At 33.1% G+C, this 14,926-nt stretch overlaps 1 protein-coding gene across 2 annotated transcripts; it reads left to right on the forward strand.

Moving 5' to 3' along the window:
- Positions 1 to 1,411: 1,411 nt before the first annotated feature.
- Positions 1,412 to 13,945, forward strand: LOC105326179 (DNA ligase 1). Of its 2 annotated transcripts, XM_034480595.2 has the most exons (10): positions 1,412 to 1,525; positions 1,870 to 1,990; positions 4,011 to 4,101; positions 4,728 to 6,247; positions 6,495 to 6,548; positions 7,018 to 7,113; positions 7,323 to 7,509; positions 8,633 to 8,719; positions 8,815 to 8,953; positions 13,076 to 13,945. In XM_034480595.2, the coding sequence occupies exons 1-9, from the start codon at positions 1,482 to 1,484 to the stop codon at positions 8,940 to 8,942; spliced, it is 2,328 nt and encodes a 775-aa protein (XP_034336486.2). In that variant the 5' UTR covers positions 1,412 to 1,481; the 3' UTR covers positions 8,943 to 8,953; positions 13,076 to 13,945. The 2 variants fall into 2 exon arrangements, with proteins under 2 accessions (XP_034336486.2, XP_034336487.2); XM_034480596.2 differs by lacking the exons at positions 8,633 to 8,719; positions 8,815 to 8,953; positions 13,076 to 13,945 and adding an exon at positions 7,861 to 8,594.
- Positions 13,946 to 14,926: the final 981 nt, after the last annotated feature.

Genomic DNA, 14,926 nt, shown 5'->3' on the forward strand with positions numbered 1-14,926 from the left:
TAAAATGTTACCTACAATTTCGCCAAATTTCATGCACCTATCATCTGTAGTTCCCGAGATCAACTCTGGACAAAAGACCCCTTAATTTTCAATTAAAGGGCAATAACTCATAACAGAAAGTAAATTTTAAAAATTTGAAAAAACCGTTTTTAGACCTTAACATTATCTACATACCCTGAAAGTTTCATAGCAATCAGACAAAAAATGTTAGAGAAATGGCCTACACAAAATTTGCGGGGAAAAAAAATATTAATAAGAAACAGAAGAATAACAGAAGGGTTTTCCGTTGGAAACGGAAAACCCTAATAAGGTTATCATAATATGTTGTGTGCTTATAATGACACTTTCAATAATTAGTTATTGAAAACTTTAGTACTAAGACAAGACGACTACCAGGTTAATTACAAATCAATACAATCAGAACAGTTCACCATTACTAGTATTCATTATATATGTTCATATTTAATGAACTATTTCTGTTACCCTGTATGTGCCTTTTAAATCACGGGAATTATATTTTACACTATTGTAAGCAAGATGATGTATTATCATTGAAATACTCTCTCTCTCTCTCTCTCTCTCTCTCTCTCTCTCTCTCTCTCTCAGAGCTATAGAGGATTCATTTTATTTCTAGAGAGTAAAACCGACCTAAGTGTTACATGTACTTATATTCAAGGGATTTGGGAGGGGGCGAATCTAATGTTGGTAATTTTATTATGTAAATTTTAATTAGTTTGCCATTGAGGATCATCAGAACACCCCTCTATTCTGAATCCGCCCATCATACACTGGTTAAAAATCCAGAATGACGATGTATTTAATGTAAATGGCTACCTTGGCACTGTCACATCTGGCTTTCAGGACCGTGTGGCACAGCTCCATATTGTGACGTTCTACCGATTCTATGAACAATATAATCGATAATATTTTTATAAATGTTTTCCTTCCCAATTAATTTTAAAATTACCTATAATTGCCGAGCAAAATGGGTATGAGTGTTAACTATGAATCTGTTAGTGTAAATCATTCTGACTAAAGCACAGACCTCTACTTATATAATTATACGCTATATATCTATAGAGGTCTGTGCTTAGTCAGATTGGTATTAATGAGTTCGAATCCGGCTGGAGGTTTTATTATTTTAACCAGAGACATAAATAACAGTTATAAATAATAACTATGTTAATGAGTTAAATAATAACTTAGATAAATAAATATAATAAATAACAGAGACAGTTAATTAATACGTCTCTGTTTTAACCAAAAAATTTTAAACATATTTTTTGATCGAATGTTGTTAAATTTTAAACCGGGGAAAGTATTTTGATTATAATGTACTTTTATCTACTTTAATATCGACAAGTGTCACGTATATACGACCTCAATTATTTAAATAATCCAAATTTTGATCGACTTGTCTAATATACTGCGGGAAAACTCTCGAACTCTTTTGTAATTGGAGGTACGCGGGACAATCCAAGATGGAAGAGTTTGTGAGAAAACTGGTGAAAACTTCAGATTTAAGGTATACAACTTTGATATGCTTTAATAAAATCAAAGAAAAAATCAGTTCAATAATTTATTTTTTGAACTTTGGTGTGTAAGCTTATCACGGTGAAAAATAATAAATCTTTCCTAGTTGGAAACTTTAAAATGACAAACAGCAAAAAGGAAGACGAAATGTGACACCTGTGTTACATTTTTAAAATATTCAGTTTAGCGTCTCAAATGTAAAACAAAAGGTAATAGTTTATTATGAGACACCAGTATACATGAATGTTATAATTTTTTATTGATTAAGAAAATTAATAAGTTTTGTATATAATTTATTTATATTTTATTCATTTATTTTATCTTTGTTTATTTTAGTTCGTTGACAAAAGGAAAGATCAAGGAAGCATACAAAAATAAAGTGGGAAGGGAAATAACTCCTGAAGAGAAGAATGCTCTGAATCAAGCCTTGAAGAATATCCTAACTGATATCAACTCTGTGAGTTAATGTAATATGTTTTAATTAATTAAGTCATCAAATGCGTCATTTAAAATTTCACTGTGTCTCAACTCTGGATCAAAGCAGTTATGATGGTCTCTAATACTCTTCTATAAAGGCATACCAAAATTTTATAAAAAGTCCCATGTAAAAAATGGAATCTATGTATGTAAATTTCCCAGAATAATCACCCAAGCTTTTAATTATTTATGCCTTTTTTGGTTTTCACTTTTCATTGACATTTAAGTAAATTTTATAATCTTAAAGTATAGCTACTTGAACAACCTCACAGAGAAAACATCCCTATGAGCAGGGTTGGAAATTCACCAAAAATAGCAGCCAGCCAGAGGGCTGGCTACTTTAAAAAGTTACTGGCCCTGCCCAAAATCTGCCAGTCCTGATAAAAATGTTCATTATTATGAATGAACTATACATAAAGCTTAATATTTACATCTGTAACACAGGCCCCTCGAAATCTTTAACGTTTACAAGTATTTGAAACCATATCTAAACATAACCCAAAGAATGCTTATTATTAAGTTTAACATGCTTAAAAAATTAAACTATTCATTTACATGTATATATAATTATAAACCCTCTTTTAGAAGCCAGCTAACAATGTCATAATCATGAACTTTCTAAACAATTTCAAAGATTGACAATAATATGATATCAAATATTGAAAGGGATTAAATTAAAAAAACTGTAAATAAATGTGATAAAAATTTATTTATTCGGTCAGATGCACTCCTTTTAACTGCTAATTGTGTTTTGGTCTCACAACACTGTTTTTCTGTAGGTTCAAAATATGGTCAAAGCAAAATAATTTGTTTTGAGGGGTTTTCCGCCAGTGACAGGGCTTTATTTTCACTGAGATAAAAACGGTTAAAACGCATAATTTTTCCGCTTTTGTAAAAATACGAGGTAACTTGATTTTCTTACGCCAATTACTTGCACAGGGGATGAAAATGCTTGTACTTGATTTTCAACCACATGAGTAACTTCGATGTCTCCGAGTAAACTCTTGTGTCTTTGTGTTTATTTGCTACTAAATCGTTTATGAATTATTGTTTTAAAAGTTGTAAAGGGAGCTTTTGCCAGAAGTTTGTTTAAAATCAACTACCCACATCTAAATTTGCGTAATTTTGGTCAGAATATATCGTAAAAAAAATAGTGGTGTACAACCTATCCACCCTCGACATTGTTTACAATAGAGCTTCCCATGTGTTTCATAACTTATCAGCCATTCAAATTCTACTTTCCATCCCGGAACTGTACATCGGGTCTTTTGTTTTGGTTGTATACTTTTTTCCCCTTAGCGTCAATCAAGGAACACTTTTTGGGAATCGACAAACTCAAAAACTTGCGCATCATCTACCATGTTGTTTCTATTGCAATAGTGCCGAACAAAATTGTATTGCAAACACTGGTTGGCTATAACAATCATTCAGACCAATGAGCGAATAGATTACAACTTGAAGAGCTTACCTAATTCTCAACGAAACCTAACAACTGACATTGTCTGTACTTTTTGTGAATGAGGTAAATAACTTAAATGTAGAAACTGTCGGTTTTAAACTAGGAACTGGCTATTAAAAGTAGCCCGACCGCCGGGCTGTCTTTTGAAGTTTCGCCCCCACCCGCCTAAGAAACAGACCGTCTCGGGCGGTCGGGCGGGCTCTTATTTCCAACCCTGCTATGAGGCTATGATAACATTCACACTCTATAAAGTACATAAACATGATAAACTTAGTCTAACACATGTACATGCTTCATTTGATATAAAAAAAAAAAAAAAAACATCATTCAATTTCATTTACTCAATCATTATTTTTTTTGGCTCATTAGAACACAACATTTCAATGACGACTTTGGAAATTTATCAAAGGAAAATATTTTAATACTATCCAAGCCATCAATTTATCTGGATAATATACATGTATGTTATACTTAAATCACTTTACCCTTTCACCTTACAATAATAATCTATAATTCCTTAATTTGGTTTCTTTTTTTTCAGCATGGAGGAAATAAAGAAAATGCCGAGTCTCTTGCCTCGCCATTAAAGTTGGTGAAATCTCCAAAAAAACCAAAGCCACTCAAACAGAAAGGTCATTGTTTCCTCTATGTAAAAATTTTGATAGAAGCAATTTTAGTAAGAGAACTAGATATTTCCTATTGGCTGCCACGTAGAGGGTGAACTTGCATATAGATTCCTCCATTATATAATATTAGCTATTATTGAATATTGCTATCTGTTTGTTTAATCATCCTGTATCTCATGGTCTAGTGCATTGATTTTAAGCATTGTTAGCTTCTTCCCATAATTTACTTGCCCAAATTCAACCTATATACAAATATTAGTATTTTTGATATTAATGCTGAAAGATGCATTTCAGTAGTCTTTTACAAAAACTACTTTTCATGTTGCTTAAATGGTATGTTATACATTTGTATGGATATAAATTTTAAAAATCCTGATTATAATGTCATCTCAAAATTTGATGAAGAGTTATCATTGATAAGCAAGTTTTTGGGGAATCATAACTTTATGTTTTGACTCTGAATTTAATATTGTAATGAATCATTTAGCTGGATGGAAAATGATGAAGACTTCCTTACAATTGAGGCAAGAAAGGATAACATGGAAATGGTTCAAATCACGAAATTTTAATCATTTTCTTGAAAGAAAAAATTAGACTGATGGTAAATGTGAAAAGTGTTGAAACTTTTACAGAAAAATTTACCCCTGAAAGGACCAGTAAGAAGAAGAAAGCAAGAACCTCACTGTCCCCTCGGCTGAGAGTGGATGAAGTGGTGGATGCTGTGATGAAGTCCAGTGATGAAGAGGAAGAAGATGATGAAGAGGAATATATGCCACAGGTTTCACCACTGAAGAAGAGGTCTCCAGTAAAGAAGAAAAGCCCTGCGAAGAAGTCAACAGTGAGTGTTAAAAAGAAGAGTATTGATGAGGTGGTGAATGCTGTGCTTGATTCTGGAGATGAAGAAGAAGATGATGATGAAAAGATAGAGGAAGAAGATGAGGAGGAAGACAGTGATTATGAAGCTGATCCTAAAGTGGAGGCGGATTCCGATTCTGATTACAGTGTTGAGAAAAAGGATTTGGAGAAGGATCTGTCAGGGAGTGATTCTGAATATGAACCTTTTAAAGATGAATCAGATATGATATCATCTAGAAAGAGTACTAGGAGAAACAATTCAACAAAGAAAGGAGCACAGAATAAGAAAAGAAAGCGATACAGTCTTTCTAGTTCTGATAGTGATGATGTCGAGGAGGAAGAGGAGCTGAAGGATTCAGATGATTTGTGTGATGATTCATCTGATGATGAAAAAGCATCAAAAACCAAAAAGTCACTGAAAAGAAAGCAGATCATTTCTAGTGACTCTGAAGAGTCTGAGGAAGAAAGTAAACCTAAGACAAAGAGACAGAGGACCATCTTAAGTGAGGATGAAAATGAATCTGAAGATGAAGAAAAGAACAGAGAGGAAGAAAGTTCTGATAAAGCTAAAGACGTTAAAAGGAAACCTGTGAAGGGAAAACAGAGTGCAGCGTCTAAAACACAGCAAGGGAAAGAATTGAAGGAGAGAAGTGTTTTTAGCATAACAGAGGGATCAAGTTCAGAGGAGGAAGGTCTGTCTTTAGCTGAGATCAGAAAATTGTCTTCGTCCAGTCAGAATAGTGAGAAAGGGGAAAGAACTCTGTCCTCCTCCAAGCAATCCAAAAATGTAAGCAATGCCCAAAAAGTCAAGGGAAAAGTGAGAAAAGAACCAAAAAGTCAAAACAAAGCCAACAAATCATCACAAGAAACCAAGATGGATGTGAATAAAAAGAAGAACAAGAAAAAGAGGACAAGAGAAGTGAAAAGTGATGACAGTGGTGATGATGATAATGATGAAGATAATGATGATGTTTATGTCAATTCGTGTAGTGATTCGGAGGAAGATTTGCCACTTTCTGTGAATAGAAAGGCTAAAAATGCTAAAGATAAAGTGAAAAAAGAACCAAAAAGTCAAAACAAGGCTAAAAAGGCATCCCATAAAACTAAGGTGATAACTGATGGTACAGTGAATAAGAAAAAGAGTTCGAGTGTGGTAAAAAGTGATGATGACAGTGAGGATGATGTTGTTGTTAATTCAGGTAGTGACTCGGAGGAAGATTTGCCACTTTCCGTGAATAAAAAGAAGTCTCCATCTAATTACAATAGTAAAAAGTCAAAGAAAGTGGAGCTAGAAGAGGTACTTTTTTTGTAGATTTTTTTTTTTACACATACCGGTACATGTAGGCCAAGAGCTAATATTATAGACAAAGTGTATCTTATGCAATTTTGGGCACTTTGGGAAGTTGTTAGTCTCATCTATTAATAAATTCTATGTTACAGACATTCTTGTTTTTCTGTTAAAGTTGAGTTATTTACCATTTATTAGAGTTCAATGTCTTTTTTTTCTCCGATTTGTGTAACTTTCTTTTAACCTTTTATGATAGAGTTCAGATGAAGATGATGAGCAGCCAACACCGTCAACACCAAAGAAACTGCAGGTATAAAATGGGATGAAAATTAAATTCATGTTTTTTTGTCGACCATTTTTGAATGGAAAAAAATTCCTTGTGCAAAGAGAAAAAAGAGTCAGAGCATTGAAATATACCTGTCTTTTTATAAAGTTACCTACATCATGTACATACATCATATATCATATGTAAATAATTAAAACATTTGATTTTTCAATCTGGAGCAATATTGACTAAATTGAGAAACATATGGAAATTTAAAAGAGGGGATGGTGTAGGATGGTACATAAACTATGAAATTCATTTTTCAGATGCACTTATCAAAACTCTCTCTCTCTCTCTCTCTCTCTTAGATTTTAAATAAAAGACAATGAGAATTCTATAATCTCAGCTCTTGGGTTTATAGCAAAAAGCAAACAACCTCATTATAATGTATTGGAGAATGATCAGTACTTAGTGTTTTATCACTGCTACTTTGCATAAGAATCTTCTTTTTCAGAGCCCACATGATACCTCTGACTCTGAGAGTGAAGGCTCAACAAAGAGTTCTCCACCTATTCAAAAGAAAAAGAAATCATCCTCACCATTACAAAAGGTACTTTTTTTTCCAGTCTGTAGTTTCAATAAAATGATGTGCACACTGTTTACATGTCAATGAAGTTTGAAAAGAAAAAATGATTAATTAGAAAAAAAGATAAATCATTGTTTTGGAGACTACATGTGCATTAATTGTTTGTTATTTTTTAATTATATGAACAATGTCTTACTTCACTAACTTATTTTCACATGTATTACATGAAACAGAAATCCCAAGAGAGGAAGGGCTCTGGGGACGGGAGTGAGGAGGAGGGTCCCCGTGTGAAGGAGCTGAGGAAGATTTGTCGGGCAGTGGGGATCCTGGTCACCAATGCCAGACACCTGGCTGGGTGCTCCTCAGACAACCAGAAAATCAGCAAACTTAACCAGCTGCTCAGAGAGGCAGGCATGGAAGGTAGGAATAATGTCCCGGATTATTGAATTCGTTAAGGTTTAGAATGTTAACTGGATATGGGATTTTGTTTCACCAGTAAACACAGTCATGCACATGTAGGGTGGTAGTTCTGTGGCTCTTAAATAAGTTCTTTATTTTATTTTATTTAATGATTCACAAAAGGGGCCTTCATTTCCCACACTTTCTTTCCCTGTAAAATTGCTTGAATAGATGTATACATACATGAAAAGTCTACTGCTTTTAATATGAGGAAGTTACCGCTTGTAACCCTGTCTCCCACCTAATGATTTATTAAAAAAAGTAACCGCTTTTATCAAAATCTGTATTGTTGTTTTAATATATATCTTTTAGGGAAGCCATTGTGATCAGAAAATCTCATTGGGTTTGAAATTTGCATGTGACTTGAATCGCATACTTGACTTGAAGGCATACTGACGCCTTTTTAAGTCTGATAAACGATAAGATTTTATGCATGTGTTTTACATTGAAAAGATGAGAAAAGTCCCTTCCAGTAATTTCATTAGTTGCAAAACATGTCAGTATCCTTCCCACCAAAAAAAAAAGCTTTGCTATTCCACTTGTGGCTAATAATGACTAAATAAGAATAACTTTGCCATAAAAGTAAACTTGACTTGCATTTTTAGCTCCTGTGGCAACACTGCATGATTTGTGATAAGCATGTATTGAAAAACAATATTTAATTTACTTTTAGTTCTAACTTCTATTATTTATTAAAATTTGGCAGCTTAACCTATTTTACAGAACAATGGCAATTCTCAAAGTCTCTGGACACAAAGATTTTTTCCTCGAAAAAAAGCTTGATCAGTTTGATAATAAATGCATGTAAAATTTAAATGTGTTGATAACGTTGAAAGTCTTTTGTAGTTGAGTTGATATCCTTATATAGTTGCTAATCAGAGACCCTACCTACATATATGTGCACTTTCAAATCTACACGAAAAAGACTGCTAGATGTACCTTTTTTTGAAATGTAAATCTACCTCTTTTTCACCATTGGAGGTAAACATGTATGGAGTATATTCTACTGGTATTCATTTAATCCTGGGGTGGGTTTTTTTTGGAGAGCCACTTGCATTTTTTTGTTTTATTTAATTCACAATAGGTAGACCGAGTATGAAAAAGGTGGAGGAAGTGAGACTTATGAAGGAAGCAGCTGAACTAGACACCCACAATATACTGAAAACTGAAGGTAAGGTGGTGTAAGTTGTCAATACGAAACCACAGTTGCCTCTCTTTTACTCTACAATCAGTTTGATGTTGTGCTAATTTTCAATGCACTTTCAGGTAGAGGGAAAAGAAGAGTGAACAGCTTATTTTCAAGGTCAGATGATTCTCCAAAGGTCAAGGTCACACCAGTGAGAGAAAAGTTCAGCAGATTGAGAGACATCATTGACAGTGATTCATCAGATTGATAAATAAAAAGGTAAAGGAAATAAATATGCAACATGTAGCTATTTTACAAATACTGATGATGAAAGACATAAATATGCATACAGTAAAACGTGCTTATAATGATGTGCCAGGAAAGGGCTATTTTGCTTTGTTATAAGTGTTATTCGTTATATCTGTCAAGTTTACAACGTGTAATAAAGTAATGGTGAATGAATTTCTCTTTACTGTAATATAGCGTCAATTCAGTATGAGCTTGTTCGCTATAAACATGTTTTACTGTACATAAAAAGTTATTGTATTCTCATCTTTGCTAGCCAATTGCAAGGGTTTTGATAAACTACATTCTTCATTATGCGGAACATAGTGTATTGGCAGGGCCGTTACTCCCCTCAAATTTGAACCGAATATCGGACCCATTCCCAATTGCAAAAAGCCACAGATTTTCCCAATTTTAGGATAAAAATTCCCAATTGCATTACTTATTACCAACTTTGGAGATTAGTGCAAGCTGTTTGCTTTTTGTTCAATACATTTGCTGTAATTGATTAAAACTGGCTTAATTTTATCTCTTATGATCAGGTAATTGAGAAGACACTGATGATTATTTTAATGAAAAGGTTCTCACAACTGGACTCAACCCCTGTGGTGAATAACAAGCCCAACTTTTGGGTCAGTTATACAGCACGGCATTACCAGTGATGCATTTGAAAGTGCTCAGAAATTTATAAAGAATGGTTATAAATTATTGTGATGACAGCTAGTAGCATTGGTTGATATCTTGTAATTAGATAATAAGCCTTCCAAGTAAATGCTTAGATTATCATGAAATAATTTAGACTTTGTAAACAGGACTTCTGCATTACAGCTGTAATTGGGTCACAGGGTTTTACTAATACCCGTAAATACACAAGATGTCAGTAACATACACAGAATTTTGCGTATAAGATATTGCAAATATTTGATCTATGAAATAAAGTATCAAAATTCCACATGACTAAATTTGGTTCTATTTTCTAAATTTGATTTTTATCTTTTTTTTAAATAATATTTTTGAAAAATTTTGGGTTTTTTTTTCATCTTTGTCTGTGGGTTAATACCTTGATTAAAAAAAAAATGCATATCAACATGTATCAATCATGTGAAAAAAAATGAAGTCTTATTTTCCTGACCACTATAAAATTTCAAATAAAAAATCTAAATCAACATGTATAAATAAAATTTTAAAAAAATTTGGCCTCTTCATAATTCTGAAACTCTTGGTTAGTTCCTAAGAACATCATGTGAGCTAGCTGTAAAACTTTGATTAAGAAGTGAACAACAGATTGTACTAAATTCAGAAGTCATTTAATGACATATTAAAGTATCTTAAATTTTCTCAATTTGAGAAAAAATGTCGATAATTTTCCCAATGGAGAGGGCCCCGCCCCGTACCAAAAAGTGCTGTGACAGCCCTGATTGGAATCAAATTTAAATGGTTTTTGACCAAAAGGTTTATCTATAGCATTTCTTACTGCAATGACTATTTCATTTTGTGGATTAGCTCAAAATTGAAGCTCACAAAAGCTGTTGTTCAATCAATATTGATGAAAACAGATTAAAAGATATTTTGAGATAAAGAAAATGTAAGAACAGAAATTATAACAAGTACACCAAAAAGTTGAAAAACCAGTATAAATATTACCATTGTGTGGCATGGATAATTAATGTAAACAAATTTTATAGTCACTTTTACATGTCTCATTTCTATGAAACAGGGCCGTTTGAAGTAATATTCCATATTAAATAAAACTCATAAATGTCGTCAGATTTAGAGGGGAGATCCAATGATAAATTGCTTATGTCATACTATGTATGTATTAACTTTTTTCATTTGATATAAATATGCGCCATAGTGTTGTCAATACAAGATATGCGAATATGTCTTGGGATTCTTCACTTGATCAACTCTGTGAATATGAAATTTGTGAAATATCTGCCACACATGTTCATTGTACATGTAGTACGTATATGTAGAATCCGCATTTGATGTTAATTCTTTTAGCTGCTGTAATTGTATGAGGTGGATTTAGCTTACCTGATATATATATAAAGCATACAAAGGCAAAGTGAAATATTTGATTTATAGAGCATTTGTATTTAGTTCTGGTGGAGATGGGCATGGACTGTTTTTCTGTCCGGCGGTTGTACATAATCATTTTCAATTTGATTCACGCTTCACATTCATTGGCTTTGCTTTACAAGTTGTTTCCCTTAGACCAGCAGTAACATGTTTCATGCTGTTCAAAATCAAGTTGTAACCACAATTGACAAATTAACGTTTTGTTTACATTTACTAATAGATCAAAGTAGGGAGTGATTCCAATGACAAATTCTGATGTAGTTCATAACAATGGGGCAAGCAATGTACACCTTTATGTGTCAATATAATGTTCTAAAATTAAAATTCACTTCTGCATTATTTATATTAACAATGTTGATCTATCATACCTGTGTAAAATTAACTCATTGTAAGGAATCGAGGCAATGTAAACAGTGTGTATTTCTTAGGAATCGATCACTCCAGAATTGGGGGCACTTTGATCTCAATATTTAACTGTGATATTGATTCGTTAGGAATGTCGGTGCGGGCTTAGTTACACCATTGTACAGAGAGATTGATGAAGAGTCCGTCCTCTGTGATGTTAGTCATGTAACAGAAGGGGCTGTGATAGTTGATGGATAGGTGCTCGGCAATAAACAAGAAAAAGCAAAACAACACTTACATTCTGACATCCTTAGACATGGAATACTTAGTAGATATTTTGTGTGGCAAATTGTACTTTGTTGTTTTGAATGATAGAATAGGCAAGAATTTCAAGTAATTGGATCTTCTCTATTGAAGATACATGTATACATGTACATAGATAATTTGCTTAATATGTGTATTCAACATCTCTCTCTCTCTCTCTCTTTCTCTCTCTCTCTCTCTATCTCTCTGTCTCTTCCTCTCTCTCTCTCTCTCTCTGTTTTTAACCCCACCTTTTTCTCTGAGGATAGAAATGAGAAGCATTAGATTTTCTCTTAACTTTTATAATTTTTAGAAAGATATGTTTATACATGTAGATTATCTTAAAGTTAAAATTTTTGAAAAGTAGATATGCGAGAAAGGTAACGAAACACCTGGCTTTATATTTATTAACCCGGGTTCTATTTAATGATTTAAAATTTCTGTCATACCCTGTCAAGCTTCCAAAATTGATAGACATATATATGTAACAGTTTGTACCCTCATTCAATCCTTTAGATCAAGACTATACCTATAAACAAGTGACCTACTTTCAAACCTTTTACTACTTATATCTTATTTTGATTTTAGCTACTGTGATTAACTTAGTAACCAGGTGATATCTGTGTATCTCTTATAATGGACATTGTGCAATATCCATGATATCAGTCAGATATTTCTCTTCACTTGTGAAATCTTAGATAGGAGTTGTATTCACGATTTCCAATTAAAACCTTTCATCTACCCACTTCACCCTATTTGAAGATATTGCCAAATCAATATTGTGCAATACAGGCATACTGCAGCGATATTTTTTTTTTAATTCCCCCTGAAGTATTTTAATAAGAAATGATGAAAGAAACACCCAGGGTGGTTTTAATGATTGTGAAATGCAGAGATATTGCATAAATTATATCACATGAAAATGAAATCAATATCCTGGTGTTATTTATATTTTAACATTCAACTATTTCAATGAGGCAGCGGTGATTTCTTGTAAACAATCTGTATTTTTGAGAGGAAATAGTTCCTCTCTATGGTTAGGATTACATTGTACTATCAGCTTCTTTTGAATAAAGTCTGATGTCAGGACATTTCAGATTTTTCATTCTACCTTCCATTGTTACAAGTAAAATGGGTTTCCTAAATTTAAGAGTTGCATTTCAATTACCAATCTGCTGCATCATCATCACAATCACCCCTTTTTTTCAGAAAAGAAAAAAAAATGAAGGAAAAAAATGAAATAGAATTGAAAAAAAGGACACAATTGCAAATATTTGATGAAGGACTTTGTGTGCTTTGTCCTTGAAATATGATGTTGTAAATGCAACACCATTGAAATGCGCATATGTAATATTGAAGGTAATCACCGTCTCTCTATGATTGCAGATTGGAGTGGAGGGAAGGAAGAGGCGTCCATTGTTGTATAGGCATTGTGTGGAGCCAACCCCCCGCCAGTAGACTGCAGTCAATTTGACTTTGTGGTGACTTTGGGTGCAGATACAAAAGACCTGAACCAATTGCATTCCTGTCTTCCAATTTCTGTCAAGACCCTGTAACTAGTTAAGGATGAAGATTGGTGCATAGATCATTAATTTTGCACCCAAGTTGGAACCCTTTCAACAGGACTTCGTTCAAGTTTTGAAGTTTAATAACAAGGAAAAAATTGCACATAAACAATTTTTTAACTGGTTTGAAGGAATTGATGCATGGTTTTTTAAAAAAGTTTAACTTTTTTTATGTCTTGCATTTATCTTGAGAAAGAATTGGGTTAGTTGATGTTATAAAAGCTTGTTAAGATAAACAGACCATAACCAATTTTACTTCATTAACATATGATGTATTTTTGTAATCTTATTTTTTTTTTTTGGTAATACACAAAATGTACATTGTGTAATACTGCTATGAGGAAAAAGACGGAAAATAGATTAAAGAAAACATTTCAAATATATAAAAAACTATTGTTTTGTTCATATACTGTCATTAGCCTGCTGCTTTGGAAAACAAAAATTACGGTCGATGTAATTTCTCTGTTGCCAGACATATAGCTTAGCACTTGGGTTCAAACGAATCAATTTTACAGGCTCTAAAAGTAAATGATACAACATAACAAAGTGTCCAGCTACTGAGGTCGTCTGTATGATAAACTGTTTCTTTCGCCTGTAACAATTGATAAGCACCAATCGCTGGAAATCAGAACTCGACTTCCTGTTGTTGTCTTTGATGTTTGACAGAAATAAACATTACGACATCAACTTATGTGGCTAGTGTTTCTTCTTTTTCATGATGGCATCTTTGTAAATGAAGATAGTCTGCTGAGGGTTTACTGTTCAACCTTAATCATGGCATTCTGCCCAAAGAGATGGAACCTTCATCGTTCCATTTTTAAGCAAAAAATTTCGTTTGTTTTCAACTGTTCATTTTATTTTTCACTGATGGAATGCATGAACAGTGCTTGCATAAATGATATACAAATGAACATGTTCTGTGATTACTTAGATGTTAAATTCACACAATCGGAATAAGATATGGGACCTTCACGTTCCATTGTGTAATAAATATATATTGAGAAACATTTAAATAAAAATGTCAGGAATTATGACGACCTTTATTATGTGACACGGTTATTGATCCAGTGCAGGTTTTTGCAGGCTATGCAATTCATTGTCTTACCAGGTGTTGCTTGCGAGAAAAAGATTTCAGACCAAACCTGTCGAATTTCGAATTGGTTAAATTGCATATCTAACGATGAAGGACAACTTTGTTACTTTTTTCACATATAAAAAAGATATGCAGATTTGATAAGAGTTAGTTTTAACTGATTTAGTACTGTTTACCATTTCATCATCTCTTTAAACTTCGAGATAGTTCCCCGAATGGTTATTTGGTGTTGAAGGAAATTAAGCAGATAATGGAAGAAAATCCCGGATGTGTGCCTTGAATGCAAATGCAAAATGCAGCATTCGGGAACCCGAAGTGAAACATAATTATGGTAATCGCGCAGGTTTTTATGATTCCAAAATACCAGGGTTTAACAAGCATTTACAGGTTTTTCCCCCCATACAATTACGAAATTCCCCTTGCACTTTTCTACTTTTTCTTCTAATTTCCACATTAAAAGGATCCTCAGCAAACTCAAACTATTTCTCTTCTTTTGTTGAAGACTGTGAAAAGCCATGTAAATATCACGTGAAAATCTGCACTAAATGCACCGAAAATTATCCTTACTATGTAAACGTA

The sequence above is a fragment of the Magallana gigas genome, chromosome 3, assembly GCF_963853765.1.
Source record: "Magallana gigas chromosome 3, xbMagGiga1.1, whole genome shotgun sequence".
NCBI lineage: Eukaryota > Metazoa > Mollusca > Bivalvia > Ostreida > Ostreidae > Magallana > Magallana gigas.

What these genes read in the sequence shown, in the direction of transcription:
- LOC105326179 (XM_034480595.2), top strand. Translation starts at nt 1,482, where the DNA reads ATGGAAGAGTTTGTGAGAAAACTGGTGAAAACTTCAGATTTAAG. An exon ending in GTGAAAACTTCAGATTTAAG is followed by an intron (nt 1,526 to 1,869) that starts GTATACAACTTT and finishes TGTTTATTTTAG; the next exon opens with TTCGTTGACAAAAGGAAAGA. An exon ending in CAATATACTGAAAACTGAAG is followed by an intron (nt 8,720 to 8,814) that starts GTAAGGTGGTGT and finishes ATGCACTTTCAG; the next exon opens with GTAGAGGGAAAAGAAGAGTG.